Source organism: Bactrocera neohumeralis, chromosome 5 (assembly GCF_024586455.1).
Source record: "Bactrocera neohumeralis isolate Rockhampton chromosome 5, APGP_CSIRO_Bneo_wtdbg2-racon-allhic-juicebox.fasta_v2, whole genome shotgun sequence".
NCBI classification, from domain to species: domain Eukaryota; kingdom Metazoa; phylum Arthropoda; class Insecta; order Diptera; family Tephritidae; genus Bactrocera; species Bactrocera neohumeralis.
Genome location: NC_065922.1, coordinates 41,806,410 through 41,828,519, shown reverse-complemented (window position 1 = coordinate 41,828,519; position 22,110 = coordinate 41,806,410). Strand labels below are relative to the sequence as shown.

At 34.4% G+C, this 22,110-nt stretch overlaps 2 protein-coding genes across 6 annotated transcripts in view; one reads left to right on the top strand and one right to left on the bottom strand.

Annotated features, from left to right (window-relative positions):
• The window catches only part of LOC126759960 (uncharacterized), a 410,786-nt gene that overhangs the window by 168,068 nt on the left and 220,608 nt on the right, over positions 1–22,110 (bottom strand). The window lies entirely within an intron of this gene.
• Positions 236–21,092, top strand: LOC126759995 (protein yippee-like). Of its 5 annotated transcripts, none has more exons than XM_050475310.1 (3): positions 236–544; positions 15,325–16,205; positions 16,283–21,092. In XM_050475310.1, the coding sequence occupies exon 3, from the start codon at positions 16,378–16,380 to the stop codon at positions 16,720–16,722; it is 345 nt and encodes a 114-aa protein (XP_050331267.1). In that variant the 5' UTR covers positions 236–544; positions 15,325–16,205; positions 16,283–16,377; the 3' UTR covers positions 16,723–21,092. The 5 variants fall into 5 exon arrangements, with proteins under 5 accessions (XP_050331267.1, XP_050331269.1, XP_050331265.1 ...); XM_050475312.1 differs by having other exon boundaries at positions 236–930; positions 16,286–21,092; XM_050475308.1 differs by having other exon boundaries at positions 236–930.

Here is a 22,110-nt window from a genome sequence, read left to right as displayed (position 1 = left end):
CGTAATTAACGAAAAATTAATTATGGAGTTGTAAAGAAAACCTTAAAGTCTATATTTATTGCACAATTATATTGCGCAATTAAGTTACTTGGAATACAACCCTACGAAGAGAACAGATGTTTTTTGTTATCATTTTGTATTCTCCCTTTATCGCCATTTGTTTATCCCACACTTTTATTATGTTGAGGGGTCAATTCAATATCTTTTCAAAAGTACGAAAGAGATCAGAAGAAAAAGAAACATAAATATTGTGAACACAGAAAAGGAAACTAGCAAACGGAAAAACAAACATACGAATATATTCATGGGTAAAAGCAAGTGGATTGATTGCGTCGAATATCTGGGAATTTGAATTTGTGCAGAATAAAGCGCAGTTTTAATTATTCATGATAGATTTGTGAATTTGAAAGCAAAATTAATTAAGGTGCGCTGTTTTATAAAATAGAAAATTTTTGTAAAGAAATCAGGAGAATTGTAACAACGCAAGAAAATATTTGTGACGAAAAATCTGAAAACAGAGTATACTGCGACATATGGAATACAGGTGAAAACAATTTGTCAAGTGAGACATTCACTTTTCAATCGAAGTGAATACTAAATCAATAGTTGAAAATCTAGCAAATTATTAGGTGCTTGAAAAATCGAACTTCTAAGCAGAAGAAAAAGCTTCAATACATTCATAGTATATCAAAGTGCATTCAGTAACAAAATTTGACGCATATAATCCGAGTGAATGTCAAATATTATAGTTGCTAGAGGAGTGGATATATAGAGTGTACGAAAACATACTGTTTTGAATTACCTACGCTCATATTGTAATTAAATTAACGTTAATTGGCTGGTGAACGTATAATGTTTTGAAGAAAATACATGCATATTCTTATATTGGTAGCCCATTAGCTAACGATTCAAGAACTATTGGAAAGACAGGTAAGAAAATAGCTTTATTGTAAATGTATTCAAACACAGACATATGTATGTATGTACAATCAGCAGCCAGTTGCATTGATATAAGAAATAGAAGCGTAGTCAATATTTATTTGTGCTCTTGTACATACATATATAATAACAGCAATGCCCTTTAAATAAAGAAAATTTATATTTCAAGCTATGTACATATTTTTATTGTAGCATATGATTCTGCACATATAAATATGTGCAAGAGTGAAATCTTTATGAAGAACAAGGTCATTTTTCGACTTTGACCCAATTGTAATATCTAGTTGTAAAAGAGGTTATCAGGGCTTTCCAAATCATCACTAATAGCTTCTAAAACGTAATGGTGCATTGATTAATAAGAAAAAACTATAAAGTTGTAAAGTTCAAAATGCAATTATAAATTTCGCGTTATATCAAATTATACCTAAAATGGGTGTTTATTATTATTTTCTTACAATTGCTGGGTAGGACCTGCATTTAAGAAAATCGCCAGGATCACTATCGCTAAGGTTGAGAGTTATAGATTCTGCTTCTATATACAATATAAGAAACTCTTTAGCCAAAGCTTTCGGAAGCATTATTATATTTAGACTATTTATTAGAAAAAATCGTATGTTCGTGTATGAATTAAATGCTATATCCGTGAACTCCTTTATTATTTTTAGCCACATCTGGCATCTTTCGTTTTAGAAAATATAAATTAATCACCAATAAAGTTATTAGAAAAGTGCTTTGAACAAATACTGGCCTTAACGTGGGCCATCTCACCCCAAAAAATTAATTAAATCGGACGATTGCTTTTCAAGTCTTCAGATACATATGTCAACGTCAGTGTTTATATTTAGTTTTTTCATCGAAAATATCGGTAAAAACAGGATTATATTATTGAAATTCCGACAGTACATTTTCCTGATAATATTACACCCTGGGGTAAAAACGGAACAATACTTCCATTAGCCACTATATAATCAATACAAAGATTTTGTACTTCATACCGCTTACACTCACGATCCAATTTGAACCGGTTTGATCCATTAAAATTGCGCGCACAAATCTAAGCGGTATAATTTTATCTAGATTAGTACAAGCTTTTTTAATGTTCGTGTGAAGTTTGATCTCTAAATATGTTAATAAGAGTAAATTAGCAAAATTAACTAATTAACAAAGTTTTCATTCTAGTAGCCCTTATACATAAATAATATATTTTCATAAAATAACTTGGAAAAGTATAAGTTAGGACAATTTGTGCAAATCCTACTCAAGCCTCAATATACGCAACATACGCGATTCCCATCCTCTTTAACTTTTGACTTCAAATCGTTTATGAAGAACATCAAAATGTGTGATATTTTAATGAAATTACGTGAATAATTTTTCTTAAAAATAATGAGTAAAAATGAAATAAGCAATGAATGACCTTAATATAATGATTTCAAATTCTAAAGTATTATTTATAAGGTTTTGCCAACGGCTGAAAGTATCTCCCTGCTTTGCAAATTGCGAGTTTATAAAATGTATTTACATGCATGTATAAAAATATAAAAGAAAGCAAAGCTCCTTGTTAATAGTATGCCATTTGGGTAGTCGTTAATCATATCTAGTTACTTACACACATACAAAGCTCTAAAGTATAAAACGCAATTTCCACACGCCATAGATAAGCGACATATTGTATATGGAAAACTGCTGATAACCGCCTAAAAGCCAGTATTAATGCGAAATTCATAGCGATTAACAATAGCAAAATGCATTGAAGTGTGTACACAGTAAATGCTCGCTTAATAATATCTGATTTAAACTTAATACGCACATATTAAACATACATACATATGTATGTACATATACATAAGTGTGTTGAAGAATGACATTAAATGTGCAGAATATGGTATTGTGTCAAATGATCGTTTCTTGGGAACTTATTTCTCTATAGTTCATTTTTGTTTTGTTGTCTGCCTATTGGCTTTTCCCAGTTGGTTGGTTATCATATTTTTATACTGTGAACAGGGTATATTAGTTTGCAACGAAATTTGGAACACACAGAAGAAAACGTCGGAGACCTTATAAAATGTATCTATGTACATATATAAGTATAACAAGAAAGGAAGTGCTCAGTTCGTGTGTAACCTAACATTTCATAATCTTGTTACTTGCAAAGATCAAAGTCGAAGAAATACTTACAGGTGTTGGACAAAAAAGGAGAATTCAACATTAATTGTTCGACGATTTGGATTTATAATTCAGTATTATACGTTCAGTTAAGGGATCGTTTCAGTGTGAAATTTTCGGGAAATCGATTTTTTTGTTGCATTATCGGATAGTGCGTACTTATTCTCTCAAATTTTGAAATCGAAATTTAAATTATTACGGTCGCTATGTTGTTTTGCTCTTTGTTGTTTTGATTCTGGTTAAAAAGTATTCTTTGCCGAAAGAAGGAGTCTTGGTTCAGTTAACCAGAACCTAAATGACAGATGGCTGCTAATCAGACATTGACCTTTAGTAGTTTTTAACAGAACCGGGCAGAAAAATCTGTTGACAACAGGTGCCCTTCATTATTGCGATCCGCTTTAATAAATTTATTGTAAGGGTACTATAGTTTCGGTGTAACAGTATTTTCCTGTTTATAAAGACCATTGTAGCTATGTAGCTGGTATCCATGCACAAAGAACCAACATCATAATTGCCGCGACCAGCTCACACATTAAACTAAAAGGCCAATAGCCGATTCTTAACTGCTGGTCATCGGCATTTCCAGACCGGGGAAACAAAGCAAAGGCAAATACAATAAAAAGTTGAAATTAATAATGAGGAAATTACAATCACAGACAGAATTCGAACATGCGCTGTTGGCGACGCCAACGGCAGTCGGCTATACTTAGGGAATTGTTAAGAAATTATGAAGCAGCAATTTAATTAGAGTATGAAACTCATTGCTTATACAACGAAAAATGAGGAAAATACTGAATTTTATGTAAGAGTCTATTGACTCTATCTACGCCATAGATAGACGTCAACCGAATCGAGAACAAATACAAAACGCTAATGAATAATAATAATAATATGTATTAAGAATTAAATAACGAAATCTGAAAGCTCGCACAATCATCATAAGTTCATACATCCATGCATACATATATTTATGTTTGTATGTATTTTGCATGTAAATTGTAGCCATTGCATTGTATTGTTTTCGTTCTGATAGAGAGAAACAACTTCGAATACGTATCGGTCGAATTGAGAGGCAATGCATGAATAGTATGTATTAACATATATGTATATAAAGTGTACATAAATTTACAAATGTGCATACATATGTACTTTAGTATAAAAAATATGTAAACAAAGGAAATTAGAAGCATCCATCGATGGTTGAATTAAAACTCAGAAGTTTGCAGGGACATACATATTCCTCAGATCCTTTCATAGAAACATACTTAAGCCAATAACGGTTACGTCGTGGAAACGTTAAGGTAGGCATGGTCTTAACCTAAAATTTTCATATACGTATATTTGTAGTAAAGTTGAATATTTCCCTTGATGCCTAGCGAACTTTTACTGTATCACAAAGAAATCTGGTTAAACAAAGTATAAAAACTTGCCCAAAATTTAATTTCTGTTATTTTTATACTGACATTTCGAAAACCTTATGCGGCAGTAAAATCAAATTCAGTTCTAAAATGTTAATATCTGCAATCCGACAATCGCTCTCTTCCGTTACTTCCTTTTTATGTAAATTGAAATTAATTTAAATTTGGAGATTATGGCACCTTTGCTTATATTTAAGGGGTTATATACAGTTAGAATTTTCAAAAAAATCGGTGTTTTTTTATTTTATTTTCTTAATGTACAAATATTTAAGAATACACAAAGAAAATTTCATATCGTTTCGGTGAATATTTTCGAAGTTACAGGCAAATTTGAAAAGACTATCAGAGTGCTTGGAATTACAAGGCTAAACTTCAAACCCGTTTTTCTCAAAATGGTGTTTTTAAAGTTGGTGACCAAATTCTTAAGTATATTTTATAGTAATTAATAAAACATTTTTTCTCATCGATAAATATTTTTATATAAACAATTTAACGTCGAAATTTTGGTTACAAATTTATTTATTTTTGGGGAGAAATCGACATTTTGTCAAAAAAAATAATTAATTGCTTATTATTTCGATTAATTACCAGATTTAACATTGCTTTAACGAAATCTGTTTGGCTTTTTAATTTCAGAGGATACAGTTCAGAGATATAGTGGTCACCGCAAAACGTCTTTTTTGAAAGGAGCTCCCGGAGATCAGCTGTAGTTCCTTTCCAAATAAATATTTTTACTAATACTAAGGCTTAAAATACAGTTAAAAGATACATAATATGTGTACAAAAGTTTGGATCAATAAATTTAAAAGTTTTCTCAGAAACAATTCTGAGAAATTCGGCTTTTCGGCCTTCTAGTGTCGATAATCCCTTAAATACTCGTACACATTAATTTGAATGCTTGATTAGATCCAAGTGACTATAATAATAAATTATTGGAACGGTTTATGTACATATGTCTTTGTTCCAAATGTTATTATAATCGTTTAAAGTCTATTTCCGCCACATTATTGTTTTCGGTGGTAAATAAACGCGTATTTACACATTTTTTTTAAGGATCGTAATCGCATACTGTATTTTGAAATTAGTGATTATCGAGGTTTATGGTACCATACCTACAACAAATTCAAGCCCGTTATTTAAGATGTTTTAACCGCTTATAGGGTGCATTATATATGTATGTATGTACATATGTATTCGTCGTTTGAGTCGTTGTACTCATTACTGCAACTGAAATCTTCAACACGTTTACGGTTAATATCCCTTATGCGGTATATGGATACGAATTGCATTTTCGCTCGCGAAGTGGTGTATGATGGTGCGCATGCCGTGGGAGAACCGTGCTCGCATCACTTTGTGTTGTTTGTTTGGTGCCGTGTTTATGTTGCTAGGTTCATCGCCTTCATATATAAATGTATGTACATACACAACATGTTAGTCTTGTTTACTTGCCACACTGTTGTTGCGCTGTTAGTGACTACGCTCATAATATAGTGCTTATACAGTGGCATACAAAAGTATTTTCTAAATTCTATTTTTTTTATACCTATTATTTATGCTGCATTTTTAGCTTTTACTTGTTTTTTTATGTTTTTTTTTTTTTTTTTTTTTTTTTTTTTTTTTTTTTTTTTGTTTAGTTCAATGTCGAAAAGCAATTAATTAGCCTTATCTGAAAAAAATATATCCTAACGATTGCGGGAAATCCACCAAATGCATAAGCGATATTTTTGGCTATGGCCAATCGCCTACAAATAAAGAAAATTTGCTTTTATCGCTCAGGAAAAAAAGTCGAGTAAGGCTTGTCGGATACCAAATAAAGAGGATACTGTAGTATTAGTAGCAAAAGTAGTAGCCTTGATCGGATAAAAAATCCGGGTGGGTTCCGGTTACGTTGACCTTACTGTTCTGGGAACGGAAATGGAAATTCTGTCATTTCGTGCGGTTGTGTGATCAAAGTGTCGGAAACAAGCAACTTGTAAATACATTTTCATTTTCACAGAAAATAAGCATTCTAGAGCAAAAATTTTCCTTGATTTTAAAATTTGACACATATTTATTTAATCATTTTCTTATGCCAAATATTTGTGTGAGCCACTGTACATCGATAGAAATTTTCTTGATACCAAGAGTTGTACACTAAAAATACCACTTAACTTGTATTTTATTCAAAAATTCATTAGAATAGTTACTTAAGTGCGGCATGTCAAATTGAAATATATTAAGAACTCGTTCTGATTATAAAATATGGTCAAACAAATATTGTCGACTACTTATGTATGTTTAAGGAGTGTGATTATATCTCCAAACAATGTTCTCTGCTGTAGACATTTAAAAGATCTTTGTAAACGAAAATCGATAAAAATGTATAGAATACTGGTACTCGGATGTTCAGTACTTGGACAGATGTTCAGTGCATTGTAATAATGTCCGGGGGAAGTAGAGGAATACTTCCACTCCGTTGGAAAGACCAGACGGAGAAGGACCTGGCTTCGCTTGGAATCTCCAATTGGCGCCACATAGCAAAAAGGAGGAACGACTGGAGGAACGACTCGCTGAACTCGAGGAACGACTCGCTGTCGTTAACTTGACAATCGCGTAAGCGGTGTCTACGCCAGTAAACAAGAAGAAAAGAAGCTACGATTTTTAAGATTCGTTAGCATATTTCCTTCCTTCTTTCTTTAAAGACTACGACTACGTTTATTCAAAAAGTATCGCGAATTTTGTACTACCTAAGGATAGTACAATATACCTTCAAAGTAATCATCCCCCGATATAATGCACTTTGTTTTTTTCATCGTTTTTTTCCAATAAGCAAAAATCGAAGACGAACCAAAACGCGTCCCAGCAAAACAGCTGTCAAAAATTAACATTTACTGTAACCAGTTGCAGTTCAGCAATATATGTACATATATATATGTATGTATATGTATATATTTTTATCTAAACTGGCCCAGAATTCTCATTATCATAGTTCAGTGCTAGATACCGTAATAAACATCCATACAGAGGTTCTTATGCGAAGTTTTTACATATTCAAATACTCGTTGTTCGCAGTCAAGTAAGAAGTAAACTTTTAAATGTAAATAAGTGGAATTATACTATAAGTTTTCCAACACCGTTCTTTCGCTCTTTTTTGCCATTCTTACATGCAGACACACACCTTTCGCAATCGTCGAAAAATAACGAAGAAATAAACAAACCGGTACGACAAGCCGTCCAGACAGTCCATCAGCTGGTTGTGCCGACAGTTTTTATATTCGTATATAAATGCACATAAGTATGTATGCGTAAATACAGTTTATATATGTATGTATGTATATAGTACTTATGTATCTTATAACTTTCCATGTAGGCAGCTAAGCACATGGATATTTGCTCGTTTGGCCACTATTTCTGCTCACTCACTTATTCTTATATACATACGTACGTGCGTATTTTAATACTGTGTTTCTGTATTCATATTTGCCAACATTGGACTGGTCATGTCGGTCAACTCAATGCCTCTAGACGCCAACCACAGAAACCACAACTGAACTTTCCGTTGCAACATTTGCGAATTGAATTGATATGTGCATATGTATGTATGTATATACAAATATAAAATGCATTCGTTCATACATACATACATATGTACATTGTATCTTTGCATGGGAGGTATCTACAGCTGCTCAAGCTATAGTATAGTTAATGGCTCGCCGTCAGTGCGCTAGTGGTGACTTTTTGTTTGGCTGCGCATATACATACATACACACACACTTGCGCAGATATGTACATATACATTTAGAGTTGTCTCGCAGATAAACAAAGGCACACATTTGTACCTACAGTTTCTTGTTGTTGCCGCCACTGTTGTTGTCATTCATCATCATCAACAGCGAACAGCAACAGTCGAGCTCATTTCGACTGCACCGTCAGAACAGTTGGTGTTTTGCTGCCATCGTAAACGTGTTCATTGTACGCTGTCTGAATTTAAGTGATTTCTATTGAAGTCAGTTAACTTTGCCGAGTTGAAAAGTTTCGCCTAAGTTGGTAAGGTTTCAGACGGCGTTCTACGATTGAGTTTTTTCACCTGCCTTCCTGCGCTCTTCTTTATTAAAGTGGTGTGCTAAATAATTTAGTGTTTTGTTATTCTTCTGTTTTTGATTTTTGTATTTGTTTACAATTGTTGTTGAATCGCGCTCGCTCTCTCCGTATTCGCCGCTCCGTGTTTTGTTGCGTTCTCGTGTCACCCCTTCAGCGCACATCTCTATGGCGAAAACAGCTGTGAAATTTGTGAATTTTCAAATTTATAAATTTAAATTTGCTTTTCTTTTGTGTTTTGTTTTTTTTATTTTTGCACGTATTTGTGTTTGTTTATTTCGTTTTAAAATTGCATATGCTTATTTTTCACTGGGGCGCGAATTACTATACTCTAATACAACAAATAATATATCAAAACAGTGGATAAACAAACGTGAGTTCTTTGTCCGCGGTTAAAGTTTTGTATGATATTTTTTTTTTTTAAGTTAAGCACATACAACCATACCCTTTATGTACGAAAAACCTCTGGGTGGTCACGACTTTTTGACTGTATGTGTATTGTATGCATGTATGCGTAATTTAACCACTTCCGTGGAAAGACGAAATTTACGTCGACGCTGTAGGAATGACTAACTGCGATTATCTGTAAATTTTTACCATTGAATAGCATTCCTATCCCGGATAAAATATACAAGTATGTTCCGGTATCGTAAACGCAGATGCCAAGCCATATCTATTGCTTTAATCCCTTTAAGAATGGTCTGTCAAAAGCACTCTAGCGTTCTTGTATTTTCGTTCATAAATTGTGCAATCATATCTTCTGAGTTCATCGAACTATTTTGTGTGTGCTCTCGTCTTCTTCGACATAAACGCTTTCATATTGTAATTTCATGTGTCATTGTCCTCTGCGGTTATTGTGTTTGTCTTTACTGGTTTTACGATTGTTTGCAATGTTCTAACTATACTTAGCGTAGTTACTGATGTAAAGACAGTTGCGCTCAAAATTATAGGTCTGCCTATGTGAACTTATTTGGAGTGCTCACAAGTGCTGCATGCGAATAAATTTTTTTATTGTAATATATTCTACATAATATTGATAAACATATGTAAGGGATTTTCAGTGGCGTTGAGCCATTTCAGTCGATGCATAAAGTTCGCACTAAAATGAAAAATGAGATAACATTATTATATGGCCGTCGACCGATTTCACCCATTTCGCCACCAGACTTAAGTCTACCCAAGATTCAACCGTTCAGCCAATTTCCGACTTGTACCATATACTACTAACTGTAAGTTTAAAAATCGTTTCCTTATATTAATTATAAAGGGAATGATTTTTATTATAAAATACCCTCAGTTTTCATCATAATATTGGGTTCGGTGTGGTTATCAAACGTTTTCACTCATTTCCCCAAAGGAATGGTCAGGCGTCAAAAGAAAATGCTTCCTCCATGCGTGGTTCATATAGCTTTAGTGGTTTGTGAAATGTATACATACAACAAATTGGGGTGTTGCCATGCCAATTTTCCAAAACTTGTTCCTCTGCAGCAATAATAGAGGATGATCTATCAGGAATTCTGATATATGTATGTATGTATATATAAACATTTCTATCTATTCGTTTTAGGTATAAAAACTATTTGAAATGATATGCAAATAATTTTAGAGTTTCGTTTTTTTCTTTAAGTTATGTCTAGGACGGATACAAATATATAGATAATATTAAAATTCAATGAGTATACTCTATTAGTGCAAGCATGACATTTTTGGTATTCGGCTTCGGTTTGACGGTTGCTTTTTCGGTATAGATATGCAAATGCAAAGCATACGCACAAAGGTTGACAAGAATAACGCAAACGGATAAGGCAGAAATCGAACACTTATTATTCTCCACAACAAAAGATGTAATCAATTCTCAATTTTTATTCAATATATTCATCGATTTATCAGTATACATACATATTTGTGGATCTAAGAAAGATTTATAAGATTTAGTGAGGCAAATAATCTTTTCTCATCCGTACTCTGAGATCCTAAGAGGTATGATCTATCCTGTGTGGGTGTATCTACACATTTGATCTTACAAAAAATGTTTTATGAGCAAAACGAAAAACCCAGATGTGCATGTTGCATTTTTGATATACAAATGTTGCATTTGTGCTGGCTTTGTCTCACCATTCTTGGTTCCCATCAGAATTCTTTGTTCTGTGTGTGCGCATTTTTGCATGCGATATTAAAGATGCATAAAGTGCTGAAGAATATTAATGTGATTTGCAACACATTTTGCACTCGTCTCATATATGTACATATGTATTTCAATCCCTACACTGGCTTATGCAGCACATATTTATATAAATGCATATATGTATTATCTGTATGTATGTATTTATATTAGAGCGGGTCTGAACAAGTTTGCCTAAGAGAATCTGGTCTGAAACCGGTTTCGAGCTAGCGATTTTTAAGGCAATGTTTAAAAAATCCGAAACATCGGTTGTATGGGAGATACATACATATGTATGTACGTGGTATAGTTTTCCGGTCTGTACAATTCTGACGAATGATCAATAGAATATGAAAATACACCTACTTATTAAATTTCATACGTTTATATCAAAAACTGACAAACAAATTTTTATAGTCCCTAAAAAACTTCGCCTTAAAGACACGGTTTATAGCCATAGTTTCTTCGGCAAAGTTGTTCAGTATGATGCAAAGGACTTTTCCCGCGTACGCGTTTATTCCGTTTTTTGGCTTTCTGTAAATGGACCCGCTCTAATGTACAGAAGTATATAAATTTATTTTAGGGAAATGTCCATTTAACTCTTAAAGAGTTTGCCTCGAAAGAAGCGTCGAATACGCTATACAGTGTATATATATTAATGATCAGCATTAAGCCAGATGGTCATGGTGCACCCATCCGTCCCTAATAAGATGTTCATTTGTCGGCACCGGCGATACGAACAACCTTCACTTGTAGCAATACAGCTTATATGGGTGTTCAAGAAATTTGGCATGGAATGTTTTCCAAGTTAATGGTACAATACCCGAAGAAATTGTTCAGATCGAGAAACTATAGCTAGAACACTGCGGTGTCTTACAGGGTTCTATTATTAATATACATACATATGTATATGTCTATGGTTTTTGAGGGTTGTCAACGAATTTATGTTTCGTATACTTAAGTTATTAAAAAGCTCAAATTCGAGCTGCCGAAATTTTACTTTTATTACGCTTTACAACTCCACTCACTAGAGTTGAAATTAAAACAACTCAACTTTACAAATTTTCAACCAATTTCTGTTGAAGTTTCCATAGTGCTCGGAAGTTCCCAGTGATACAAGTGATTTGCTTTATATACTATATTTTGTTATTAAAAACTTTTTTTTCTTCACTTTTTATTCATAACTTTACGAAAACATCTGCAAAATCCTCTTTGTTGCCAATGTTTCTTTTTATTTAACGTTTACATACATGTACTGTGTAAACGTTTGTATCACAAAAAAGTTGTAGGGTGTTGCCAACTCCAATTATCGAAAATATTCAGTTGAAAAATTTCAACAGAAATGGAGTGGGCTTTAGCCTTTACCAGTTGTAAATCGTAATAGACGCATTTACTTAAAAGAATTGAGAACAAAGAGATCCCACATTTTTGGCTCAACTTCAATACACTTCCAGAAAAAGTTACTGTCTGAGGTGGTGTGCAGTAAGAAAGCATTTTATGTGCTCATTCTGGTTTACGCCGAAGGTCAAGAAATTGATAGGTTGAAAACCAACTTTATATACGTTTTTGTCGATAAGATCCATATTTTTTTTATTTGTACAAAAGTCTCTTAGATTTGCTGGGAGATATGCTAAATATATATCAGTGTGCGCTTGGCCCCTGTGAACTGTTGACATTGATACTTTACGTCAGCAGTGTGTTTGCTCAGGAACTGTGTACATTGCTCCACAGTTTTTCTAGTTTAACGCCATTGTTCAGCACACATGTAGACGCCCCTTTTCCACACCACACCCACTCATGTTCTTTGTCCTGTGAAGTCATTAGCCGCTCTTGCTGCTTTCTGTCTGCAACTTCGCTGCGTTGATCCGCTTGCCATATTCTGCCTTTGTGTCTACCATCTGCGCTCTCTAATTATAATTTGTCGTGTTTGTTGTAATATTGCAGTCATCGAGTTCTCTGTTTTGTTGCAATTGCCGTTACAGAAAATTTTATCGTTCTTTGTTTGATTTATATATTATATATGGATGCATGTACTTATGTTACAATATACATATATGTACATATATATGTTTATATGCAAACACACTTATATATGTTCACTCAACTTATTATTTATTCTTTGCGTGTGTACCTATATGCGTGTTCAGGATTTATTATACCCTATTCTTATAGACTCTGCATTCACACACGGTTAATATACTTGAATACAAATGATTTTCATCAGATACTGTGGTACTTATATGAAGACATCAGAATAAATACATACATACATATGCTTGTGTGAAGTTATTGAACCTAGTATTCTCTATAGCGCTCTTTTCGCCATCGCAGCTGCTAAACGTGTTATATAGTTAGGTTAGGTTTAGGTTATTCAAAAGATTTCTCAAAATTTGTATTATTTCAATAATTTATTTTCCATCAAATCGACTAAGCTGGTTTGGTGGAGAAGTGTATTCTGCAAGCGGAGCCTACACCAATTACTACATAAATGATAGAAATCTTGTCTCATCAACTGTTTACAGTTTGAAGGGGTCTGCAACTAAGTACAATGATTTTTAGGCCTTATCAATGTCGATAAGAGTGTGATAATCTCTGACGAAGGCTCGCAAAATATTGCATAAAGTAGTAGATTTTTGTTCTCCTAACGGTTGTTCGTAACACCTAAGACAAGACGAATTGACTGAACTTTGTCATATGTTTATGAAATATTGCTCACAGTTGATTACCATGAGTGGAAATGCTTTAAAAAATGGAAAAAATAGGAGGACTGCACTAGGTTTATTATACCCTGAACAGGGTATATTAAGTTTGCCACGAAGTTTGTAACACCCAGAAGGAAGCGTCGGAGGCCCTAGAAAAAATATATATAAATGAGTAGTATGTCGAGCTAAGTCGATTTAGCCATGTATGGCTGTCTGTTCGTCTGGCTGTCTGTCCGTCTGTCTATATATATACGAACTAGTCTCTTAGTTTTTAAGATATCGTTTTAAAATTTTGCAAACGTCATTTTTTCTTCAAGAAGCTGCTCAATTGTCGGAACTGCCGATATCGGACCACTATAGCATATAGCTGCCATACAAACCGAACGATCGGAATCAAGCTCTTGTATGGAAAACTTTCGCATTTGATGTGATATCTTCACGAAATTTGACATGGATTACTGCTTAAGGTAATAATATAATCTCCGAAAAAATTGTTCAGATCGGATTACTATAGCATAAAGTTCCCATGCAAACTGAAGACATAATTACTTAAAAGAATGCACCTGTGAAGGGTATATTAGCTTCGGTCGAGCCGAAGTTAACTTTTTTTCTTGTTCAAATTCATAGGAGTCACCGTCTCTCATTTCCCATGTAATCCCTGCTTTAAAACTAATAAAAGTTTCATAGTCCCGCAAAAAATATCCCCACGAATTAGGGGGTTTTCAAAAAGAGTGGTAAGATTCTTTCTTAAATAAAACAAATCAATAAAATTCTTATTTCCTGTGAAAGTAGATTCGATGCCATTATGTGTGGAACTCGATTTCTTTCGTATAGCCACCACGGGTACGCTTGCAGAATTCCCGACGCGGAACCCAATTTTCGACGGTTTTCAAGGATAATCGGCCGGTACTGCTGCAATTTCACGTTCTATATTCGTACGAAGTTTATAAATCGCCACTGGCTTATTGGCATAGACCATAGGCTTGACGTAGCTCCACTGGGCCATTTCGTGAGATAACGTACACCAAATTTGGTTTTCAATAAATCGATTGTGACATTCGTTGTGTCTCTTGTGGCGCCGTCCGGTTGGAACCACATATTCTACAAGTCCATATTATTCAATTCGGGCCAAAAATATTCGGTTATCATTGAGCGGTAGCTATTCCCATTCACAGTAACGTGCCGCTCTTGAAGTTGAGACCACTGACTCCGAATTTCGGTAGTACATTTTAATAATTTCGACTCGGTATTGGATCGTATATCTTTCCATGATGAAATGGCAAACCTTACTCAAGCGAAATGTCAAAAGAGCGGGAAAAAATATGGCGTCGTTTGCTGTCCCTATCGGTCTACTTTTGTAGCGTCCATATGAAAAAAAACGGTTTATTAAATAATTGGACTTTGCATCAGATATTTGGCTTAATAATCGCAATCTCTGGCATTATCACAGTCGAATTTGATTTGATGCCGAAAATAAATCGGTTGTTCCATATATCGCGTGATTAAATTTCATTCGTTCCTTCTGGTCGACTTGATTATGTACTTATATCTATATGAATCAGCGGGAGAAATATCTCAGTAAAACTTTTTGAAGATTTGAGAAAATTGATAAAATTAGTGACATATTTGCAATTTGCTGAAACATGCTGAAAATGTTATCAATAGTATTTCCTTCTCGTAAATTATTAAGTGCCTTATTGTTAAGAGATTAGGTAAAGATCACTCTTCGATTTGAACATGTACGTCATTGGCTGCGCTTAATATAAATAATATGATTAGTTTTGTTTGTAAATATTGCCTGTGATTTGTTGCGCTATTTTTCATAATAACAACTCTAACACTTAACCTCTTTATATTACAGGAAATTTGATATTTAATCAGTGGCAAAATAAACAAAATAAACAGAGGCAAGTTCGATTGGACCCAACCCATTAAAAGTGTTTCGTACGCGTACTTGTGACTAAGGCTAACTGATAGCCTTAGATCCATAGACAGACAATAACGTGCCAGTGTCGCTGCAACAAAAACAAAACACCATAACAAACCCATTGCGGGAGGCGTGCCATCACAAACGGTGCTAGTTTTGTTCTACGTCGTACTTTTTGTATTTTCTGTGGCTCTTGAACTGATAAGGTTGTGTGCAGCGACACAAGGTAGGTGCAGAGTGTAAACAATCACTTATCAGGGTGTAGATATAGATCGCAAAGCTATCGCCGAGTGCACACTCACAGACATTTATGAAGACTTAACAATAACAATAATCGGTCAAAAAGAGCTGGAACAAACGCAGTAACACCAGCAACAACATCGCCGCACAAGTACAAACAAATAAGATAAATAATAATAAAATACACAAGTAAAGCCCAATCGAAAACAAAACAAGACCGCAAATAGCAAAACAAAGCGTAGCACACGAAAAGCGGGCAAAATAAAGAGCAACGCTCCATTGATGCCGTTGAGTTGTTGTTGAGCCATAGAGCTGCAAGCTGGCGAACTAAATGGTCGCGCGAATTAAACAGAATCGCAAATATACACACATTGCTGAAGTGAATGTTGTTGACTAGTTGTGATCGTTTTGCTCCGTTTGTGTTGCTCTAATTGTTGCAAGTGCTTTGGAGTCTGCAGTGCACACATATCCACACGCTGGTGGCACTTTAGGCATTGGAGCGGTGCAGTCGTGCGGTTGCTATTGTGATTTCCTCAAAAAGCAAGCGAAGCGAAGACTCAATTTTACGTAGGACGGTAAGTTGAAAATTTATTTTAAATTCCTCAGCTCGATCGATCGAAGTTAATTGAAATTATTCTCCGTTCTTTAACAGCAGTCTTCGTTGAACTAAAAACAAGCGCTTTCTAGTCAAAGAGACGGCATATACATTACACTCGCCACATTTTTTGGTGCGTGCAGCAAAACAAAATGGTGAAGACCTTTCAAGCCTACTTGCCGTCCACGAATCGAACGTACTCTTGCGTGCATTGCCGTGCGCATCTTGCGTCCCACGATGAGCTCATCTCGAAATCGTTCCAGGGTAGTCAAGGACCTGCCTACCTCTTCAACTCGGTGGTGAATGTGGGCTGTGGCCAAACCGAGGAGCGTGTGCTACTCACCGGTCTACACGCCGTCGCAGACATATTCTGCGACTGTTGCAAAACACCGCTGGGCTGGAAGTACGAACACGCCTACGAGAGCAGCCAGAAATACAAAGAGGGCAAGTACATAATAGAATTGGCGCACATGATCAAGGAAAACGGCTGGGATTGAGCGAAAGTGTTGGTATTTATACGATGGAGCAGAACGCCTATGATGAGACGAAGCGTAGCGATGTCGAGCGAATGCAGTGCGTGTTAATGCAGAGGACAATGTGGATGTTATACAATCTATGTTAGTGATATTGTGTTTGAAGATGAGCTGGAGATCGGTATTGGTATTATATTGCGAGGAATATTGGTGAATGCGATTGAAGTATTTTAGTGGCTAGACATGAATTATGTAGTGATAATTGAAGTGACGGTTTGGTAATGTTTAAGATGTATTTTGTGTATACACTTTTGACATTATCCTTAAAAACAAGGCGAATGTCTGCTATAAACCTCAATAGAGCAAATGTGTTTAAATTAAAGTTATAATGTGATTTTAAGTTTAAAATTGCCACCGCCTTCTCTTAACACCATTAAGGATCCGAACACAAAAACACAGAACCGATGGCCGCATACGTTCATAAATCTACATCTATCACTATCACTTCTGTTGTTCCTTCCTCACAAAACCGATACATTTTCAATACCTTTTCATAAAACAACACTTACAAAGAAACATAACAAAAACAAAAGCAAACAACACTTATAGTTAATCCACAAGACAAGCCCTGCAGAAACTCGCTTTTGTAAACCAGTTGCAAGTCTTGCTGGTTTCATTTCCAGAATCGTTGAATGATACGAAAAGCATATACCCGGCAAACCGTACTAAAACTTTTGGATAAATAAGCAACAAAATGAAAAAAAAAAATTCACATTGGATAAATGTTGAAATGAAAGCACACAAACGCATGCAATTGAGTATCAAAGCGTAGAGCGCAGACGATGTCGCTAAGCTAATGGGAATGGACGCATATTGTGAAGTTGATAATTTTGAACTGTCTTTGCTGTCACTGCCACTGCCGATACTTTAAATCTTCTAACAACAATTCTACAAACTCAAACTTTTGCGGTTTACTTTTGCTGTAAACGTGACTTCTGCTGATAGCACCATTGATGGCACAGCGCTTTCAATGAACAAACTACATGCTAACCAAAAATCTGTAGACACGGCTTGGATGCGCCCGCAATTGGAAAGTTTAACTTACCTCTCCGATTCAACGGCTCAAGTCGTAAATACCCTCATATAGTTTCCGACATCAGCACACAACCAGTCCTAACAATCTTCAGAAATGAAGTAAACTATTTGGAGAAACCAGTCGCTTTTTCGTTCTATAATAGTTAATGATAAATTATTGATAAATACCTATTATTTTACTGTTATAATTAAAGAGTATGGTACACTATATAAACTTATGTGTCTACATGTAATGAGTGTAAGCTTATTTTTATGTGTATTCGTGACAGAGACGATGTATTTTTATTTTTAAGTTTTATGTGCATTTTTATTAGCTCAACAAGAACAAACATAATTAAATTTACATAGAACTGATATTATGTGTAAAGTAAGTAATATACATACATATATGATAGAAATTCAAAACCTGTGTGTATTTTATTTTGGTAGTGCCAGCAGTTGTTGTACCTACAACAATAATAACGATTACACACAACAATTTCATTTGCTAGCAGGCAACAACGAAGTAAACAAAAGGGCACGCAATACAACTCCTTGCAAGGACATTTGTTGTGACTGCCCGCCACATTTTTCATAAGAAGATTGATTGCGGTGTATGAATAAATGTGTTGAATTAACTACTGCTGTATAATTTAAAATATATTCACTAGCAGGAAGCACACGCAATTGCTTTAAGCTTGTAAATAGCAAAAACTACATTATCTACTAAATATACACATTTATGTATGCACATATGTATGCCCACGAAGTTATTCAAAACCGATTACTATCGTATTAAAACCCGACTATTGTATTCTAAAGCAAACGTTTGGCAAATGCGTTGCAGCCTGTTGAGAAGAATTATCGATAATAACAGTTTGGAACGGTGAGGTGATATTTTAAAGCTTTCACGGAAACTTTTACGCAAAGCTCGTCGAAGACTATATACAAACATTTGCATGACAGTGAAATAAGTATTTGATAAGAACGCAGTTTAAGTGATAGCGTGAGCTTAGCGTTTTTTAAGAAAAATTCAAATTGAAGTAAAACCGTTTTAACTTGCGCACGGAATATAATTCCAACTAAATTATAAATATGACAAGTCATCACCTGAAATGTCAAATGACCGCATTTATCTGACAAGTTAAGCAGCAAAACAGCAATTGTGAAAGTTAGCGTCGTTTTCTTTAAAAATACATTAAAATTCGTAACATGCTTTTAAAGTACCGCTAAAATATTCCGACAAATGATTGCAGCAAAGAATGCTGTCGGCATGTGGTAAAAAATGGAAGCAGCATTTCATTACTGCATTAGCTGCAAGTGAGGTTAGCGCTGAACTTTTACCGGCTGGGCACATGCTGCTGATCATATTGCTTTTCAAAAAAACTTAGTATTTTAAAGACATGCTTAAAATTAATAAATTCGGTCAAATGAAGCTTATTTATACGAAGCATTAATTTTGAAAATTTCAATATCCCGTTATTTGTTTTTGCAGGTGATGACATTTTCGTATGGAGACAAATAACAATTGGCAATGTGTAGTTGGTAAAGTTTTAATGAAATTGAGGTTTCAGGCTGACGATGTAGTTTAAAATAAAATGCATAAAATTAAGAATTATATTGCAATTATTAATTTTCATCTAAGCTATTGATGGAGTTAAATAAATACACTACTGCAATATTTAATAATTTAATTTAATGTTTAAAAATATTAACTTTAATGCTTAACGAAGAATATAAACATTTAAATATTTGCATCCTATCAGCTACGCCCGCATATTGAAAGTTGTGTTGTAACTAAATTGATTTATCATTTAAATTATCCACACCTGCGGAGGGTGAGCAGCATTGTAATACCCTTCTTGTCTATATATTGGAGGTATTATTCCTTTAATTCCGATGTAATTACTTTAAACTAAATTCTATAAATGACAACAACTCATAAAAATCAATAAGCTCAATTTTATTTCAATTTATTTGTTCAGAGTAATAATATTGCAACTCAATAAATGATGAATGAATGGAAATATTAAAAAACTTATGTAGAAATGATCAAATCAATAGCACTGTAACTGTCACCAATGAAAAATATGACGAATGAACATGCAACAACTGTTAAAAAGTCTTAGCAATGCGGCATAAAACATTTAAATTTCTTTATAAGTTTCGAATTAAAAGAATCAAAAATAATAATAGTTTCTAAATATTGCTAATGTCGCTTTCATTTGCTTAAAATCTAAGAGAAAACTCATTTATCCACATTAAAATGAACATCAAATCGCTTTAATATAGTATGTAAACAGCTTGCGAGCGTTTAATTATATGGTAGTATAGCATAAAACTGTAAATAATGCATATATATGCATATACATATATATAAAAAACTGCCAAGAACAAATTCGCGTCATAAATGTCGTTGGTTCTCTAATAACAAATTAACATACAACCAGTTAGAATATCGAATTAGGCGATATATATTTTAATATAGGTTTATACTTTAGAAAAGAAATCATTGCATCTCCTTTTGAGTTAAATTATTGCGACCTTAGAGACAAAATACTTGGAAAATGCTGTAACAAGAAATATAAAATTCTATAGTTTCAATGAAAATATTACGAAACTACATTCCCGTTAACTACTAATTGCATTATATATCCGTCATTAATCTAAATTCTTAAAAACAATATAAATATATATTCAAAAACTTTAATTTTCGAAGAGTTAAAGCAGTTCGCAAAGAAAAAACCAAAAACCGTTTGAAACATTAAAGAATGGGTTAGTGATACACAATGCAATAAAATTAGAACGTTCTAAACTGTGCTTCTGTTTTTAAACAAAAAATAATTGTATAAAAATATACCAAATTCGAGGTGTGGCTTAAAACAATTTTCCAATGACCAGCAAATTTTTATGTATTTGTTGACTGGCTAAACAAAATAATAAATATATACACATATATCAATATCTATTTTCTCTACACTATCATCATAGATGTATCATAAATATTATAATTGAAATATGAATGTACTATCAGCATATGAAAGATTATATGCCGATTTTATTAAGATAAAGTTATGGCTTTATTTAGCGCGGAAACACTGGCACGCCATAAAACATGCTATTTCATACAAAAATTGTTTATTGATTCCCTCAAACATAGCCGAATACATAAATACATCCGAAAATAATTTCGCTGTTCACACACACATATACATATAACACATACACAAATTGTAGCTACTTAGTTTTAGGTTATAATTGATGGCAAAACGTGATAAATAAATTATTAATATACAGTAATATACAGAAAATTATATGTACTTATCTACATCTACTTAATTTCTAATTACTATGGTGGGAAACATATTACTCGGGATCTTATGAGCACAAATTGCTAGTATGTGAAATTAAAAATGTGAAATAATTTTAAAAATTAATCGAATTAACGGCAAATAGCGAAAGATTAGCAAGAGATTGGAGTCCCTATTACTTAAACGCTTATCTCCCAGAACTTTCTCCCTTCCTCACTACTAGGAGCCTAAAACTCTCTCCTGGTAATTCCACGGTCACCCTATTCACCAACTGATCGAAGGAGTGCAGACTAGAACTCAACAGTTCTGTCGGTGGAGTCAGAATTCCGACGGTAAACCACCCTAAAATTTTAGGAGTAACATTCGACAGACTGCACGCCGCTCACAACCGCGATCCTCGAATCACTAGCCGTCAGCACTTGCCTATACAAAGCAATCGGCCGGCCGGTTATAAACTACGCCGCACCAATATGATCGCCTGAATGCCGTAGGATGCAGATGGGGAAGATACAAACTTGCCAAAATACCGCACTCCGGACAATTACGGGATGTCTCCTGTTGTCTTCCATCGAGCACATATACAGTGGGGCCCGCATGTTTCCTGCAAAGGAGCATAACATCCTACTCTCTAAGTAGTTTATGCTCGGGTGTTTTCGTAGAAATCATTCCTGCAGCCACTTGCTTGAAGAGAAACTGCCTCCTAGGAACATCAGGAGAACATTCCTCCAATAAGTCGGCGATATACAACCATACACCGACCAAATTTCGGACGCGACTAATTTTCGACAGGCATTGAACGCCATTCATAGTGGAGCTATTAACGCAGTCACTGAATCTCTTCCAGTGAATTGCGTATTGGAGTTCAAACACCACCAATCGCAGAACAGGCGCCTCGAGTTGCCGCGTGAAACAAGAGTGACCCTATCGCAGCCTCCTTCTGAGTACTGTATTAACCTGCTACCTATCCAGAGCAGACCTCGACGTACTCAACTTATGTCCTGCATGTAACGAGTGCTCACACGATACT